The sequence below is a fragment of the Alligator sinensis genome, unplaced genomic scaffold (assembly GCF_000455745.1).
Source record: "Alligator sinensis unplaced genomic scaffold, ASM45574v1 scaffold400_1, whole genome shotgun sequence".
NCBI lineage: Eukaryota > Metazoa > Chordata > Crocodylia > Alligatoridae > Alligator > Alligator sinensis.
In genome coordinates this window covers 3,529,455-3,533,261 of record NW_005841897.1, presented here as the reverse complement: position 1 = coordinate 3,533,261, position 3,807 = coordinate 3,529,455, and the positions used below count along the sequence as shown (strand labels likewise).

The following is a 3,807-nucleotide window of genomic DNA, read 5'->3' as shown; positions in this document are numbered from 1 at the left end:
AAATTGTTGTTATGGATATTTGATTTTTAGTATATATTTTAATTTTACTTTAAAGTACTTTTGTTCTGATTTGTATGTGTATATAGATCATTGCATAATAGCCCAAAATGAATTCTTACTCTTGTATATTGAAGGTGTATGGGGTTTGTGGGGGGATGTGGGGTGTGTGGATGGGGGGGGGTTTGTGCTTGTAACAGTGAGCAGGGCAGGGCACTCCCCAGAGGCATGTGGGTGTGGGGAGGTTTGGGGGTGGGTGCAGTGTTTGGGGGGGTATGACTGTGTGGGGGAGGGTGTGGTTGTAAAATTTGTTGGGGAGGGTTTGATGGTATGACAGGGTGTGCATGGGAACACCTCTCCCCTCCCCCCCCCGGTGTACCTTCCAGCAGCCTTGCAATGCCTCCCTGCCACCAACAGTGCACAGTCACCACCTGCCCCGCACTTGCTCTGTACTGTTCAGCCATGGTGCGTCCTGCCACACCCTGGGCACGCAGTGGGGCTAGGGCAGCTCCTTCTGGTTGCTGCTGCCACTGGCCTCAGCCCCATGATACTGGCAGGGACCCTGGTATGCCTGTGCCAGGCAGAAACTGTTGCTTGGTGTGAGAAGAAAAGCAGCCCTTCCCCCTCGCCATTGCTGGGCAGTTCTTGGTGCAGCCACCCAGAGCCTATGCTGCCCAGGCTGCTGTCCCTGGGTTGCCCAGTGTGGCAGTGGTCACAGTGCAGAGCAACTGCAGGGCAGCCCAGGCAGCAGAGTTCATTCCCCATTAAATACCAAGCAACAGTTTCTGCCCAGCTGCTGCTGCTGAGCCTGGACAGACAAGTCTGGAGTAGCCACAGGGCATGCTGGGTCAGGGCTTTGTGCACAGGTCCCCATTGGTACTGGGATGCTGGAGCCAGCGGTGGCAGCAGCGGGAAGGAGCCATCAGTGCCTGGGCTGCCTAGAAAGACAATCCAGCTGCAGAGCTGCTCCAGCCCTGTTGCATGCCTATGGGGTGGCACGATGTGCCATGTTTGAGTGGCCAGGTGGGACCAAGGGACCAGCCATGGGCTGAATGCAGCCCACGGGCCTTACGTTGCCCACCCCTGTGCTAGACCAATGCCCTTCCAGAAATTCAGGAAAAATATTAAATTCCGAAGTGTGAATTGATAGCATCCAGCTGCATTCCACCTTTTGGACTGACCAGACGGCTGTTGGGGGATCCAGTTGCTGCATTCCCACTGCTTCAGGCCTGTTTAGCCTGAATAGAATTCAGTAATTGCACCTACCTTGAGCCTTTAGTCATGCCCTGGGAGTGCAAACTTTCCTTTTAACATCTGTTTTTGAGTAATGAGGCCTAATAAAATACCTGCACTGGGTTCAGTGGCTCATGGTTTGTCGCCTCGCTCCTTGGATCAGTCCTGCAGCTAAACAAGTTCTCATCAAACTGCAAAGACCTGTTCACTGTTTCCTTGTCTGCTTTGAGTCCTTTTTTTAAAAAACTCTGATTTTTATCTTGCTAATGTTCCAAACTCAGGACATCTGCAGATCACCTTGGTTTGCTAGGTCCCAATTAACCCTGTCCCTAGCTGATCTGGGAGAAACAGGCCTGTCATAAAGGTGTTCATGATACAGGTACTATGGGCTCTGAATATCTTTGTATTGGTATTTTTCTTCAACGTTTTTGACAAAAATAATTTAGATATTTCATTTAAGAAATATCTTAAGGAGGTAGTTAATTTTGAGGAATTGTAGTATTTCATATGAGTTATAACTCCAACTCTGTGTATACCCAGTTCTTTACTGTCAGCAACTCGGGTGAGCCTAATCTTTGCACCTCAGTTCTCCACTGGTGGTATCTCATTGTATAGTAAATGTAGATCCAAAATGAAATGCTTGACATTTTTTCAGTCTTGCTTAATGTTTTATTTTAGCATAGTGAAGTTAATTTTTACTATTTCAAGTACTTATATTTCATTCCACGTTGTGTTTGTACATCGAGCAATTGATTTGGTTTGTGTTTTTTGTTTGTTTGTTTTCTGTTTGTTTTGGAGATGTAACTTCCTAATCCTCTGAAGGATGGCCAAAACACTTAATTTTTTACAATTTTTTTTAAAAAAATAAAATAATTTAAAAAAATCAAACTTTCCCAATCTGAAAATTGGGGTTCAATCAAAGCTTATTTTAAGAATGAAGAAAAAAGAGTTCAACAGAACTTCCTGTGTGGGGAAAAATCATTATGACATACTAACTAAAGTAACCTATGGAGTTTTAAAATGGAAGCTCAGATTTGTGATGGAAGTACAAGGTCCTCCAGTCCTTTCGGTCATTTTTTACTATGGGTATTGCCTCACTACTTTTGTATAACCTCTCCTTTGAAGCTGGTTGAGTTCCTGTGGAGCAGGACCAATTTAAAGTATTTTCCATATTTCTACCCTCTAGTTTTCCCCATATTTTTTTTTATTACAAGGCAGTTGTCTGGCCAATTCACTACCTTCTACCCAATGGTATCTATTTTCAGGTATTTTGCTTTTTTTACTGTTTAAAATGGAAGGGTTGTTTAAAAAAAAAAATCAATCAGTGTGTTGGTTTTTGGGAGGGAGAGATTTTTCCCATAGCTAAGTAGCTTCTGGCACATCGGGTAGTTACAGCTCTGGCAGGAACTTCCTGTAGGCATCACTCATTTGTCATTGGATGCAGAATTTTTTTTATAACGGGTCTATTAAAGTGTTATTTTCATAACACTAGAAATTTCTGGACATGTAATATCTCTGTTTATCTTGCTTTATGTGACTGATCTCATTCAGAAGCTTTTTTTCAATCTTTCTTTTACATAGGGAGAAAGAACAAGAAACACAAGAAGAGGAACGTTTGATGGAAGAAAAGAAAAAGAAAAAGCAGGAAGAAAAGAAAAAGAAGGAAGGTGCTCAGAAAAAGGTTTGCCTATACAATTGCTTTTCAAAGATGTAGCTGTTTTAATACTTAATGAGCAGAAGCCGATTCTGCCACTACCCCGGAAATTAAATCCAACTAGTTGAAGAAGAGTCCCATTGATTTGGGAAACTTAAATTGAAATTGGCAGCCTGGGATGCAGTTTTATGATTTCTGTATTTTATTGAGACTTTAATGATATTTAGTAAAAAATACAATAAATATGGAAAGTGCCTGTAAAATGCAGTGCAATCTAATTTAATTAAAACTGAAGGAAATATTAACTATACGACATACAAGACATTCGTTTTGGCATAACGTAATATATTTCAGTTCTTGGTTAACTCATGCTGCAGTGTCATGACAGATACAAATAGAGCATATAAAGGATTGTGTAAACCTGAAACTCCATGTATAATATCTAGACAGACACGGCTCCTTGGGTGAATTTGATATCTTTTATTAGACCAACCCAAGTAGTTGGAGAACAGTTATTAAGCAAGCTTTCGGGTTCAAAAACCCTTCGTCAGGCTAAGGAAGTTTCAGCAGTTGGTGTGCGCTCTTCCTGGATGGAATGAAAAGTAAACAAGCCAGGGGCTGGGCTGGGGAGTCAGTTGCCAGGCAGATTATAATGTAACAAAAATCCAATGTCCATGTTTAGTCCATAATATAGTATAGTATCTATACACTTGTCATGCCACTAAATCAGATCAGAAACCATCCTGTCATGTGAATTAGGATTTGGTATTTACACACTTAATATAAATAAGGTCTGCATGTGTATAAATTGTTATTTATTAAGATGGATACAGAAACAACGTTTTAGGTTGAAGAGGCAAATGTTTGAAAGTAAGGAAATGCCAGAATTTTGGTTACCCATGTAACTTAATCCTGCATCCCTA

At 41.7% G+C, this 3,807-nt stretch overlaps 1 protein-coding gene across 2 annotated transcripts in view; it reads left to right on the top strand.

Annotated features, from left to right (window-relative positions):
• Nucleotides 1-3,807, top strand: part of TNRC6C (trinucleotide repeat containing 6C) — a 182,251-nt gene that overhangs the window by 20,917 nt on the left and 157,527 nt on the right. Inside the window, exon 4 of one of the 2 annotated variants that reach the window (XM_006018326.3) lies at nucleotides 2,812-2,911. In XM_006018326.3, the coding sequence (XP_006018388.1) occupies nucleotides 2,812-2,911 (100 nt within the window). Of the gene's footprint in view, nucleotides 1-2,809; nucleotides 2,912-3,807 lie in introns of both variants that reach the window. The other variant, XM_014517267.2, reaches the window with a different exon arrangement.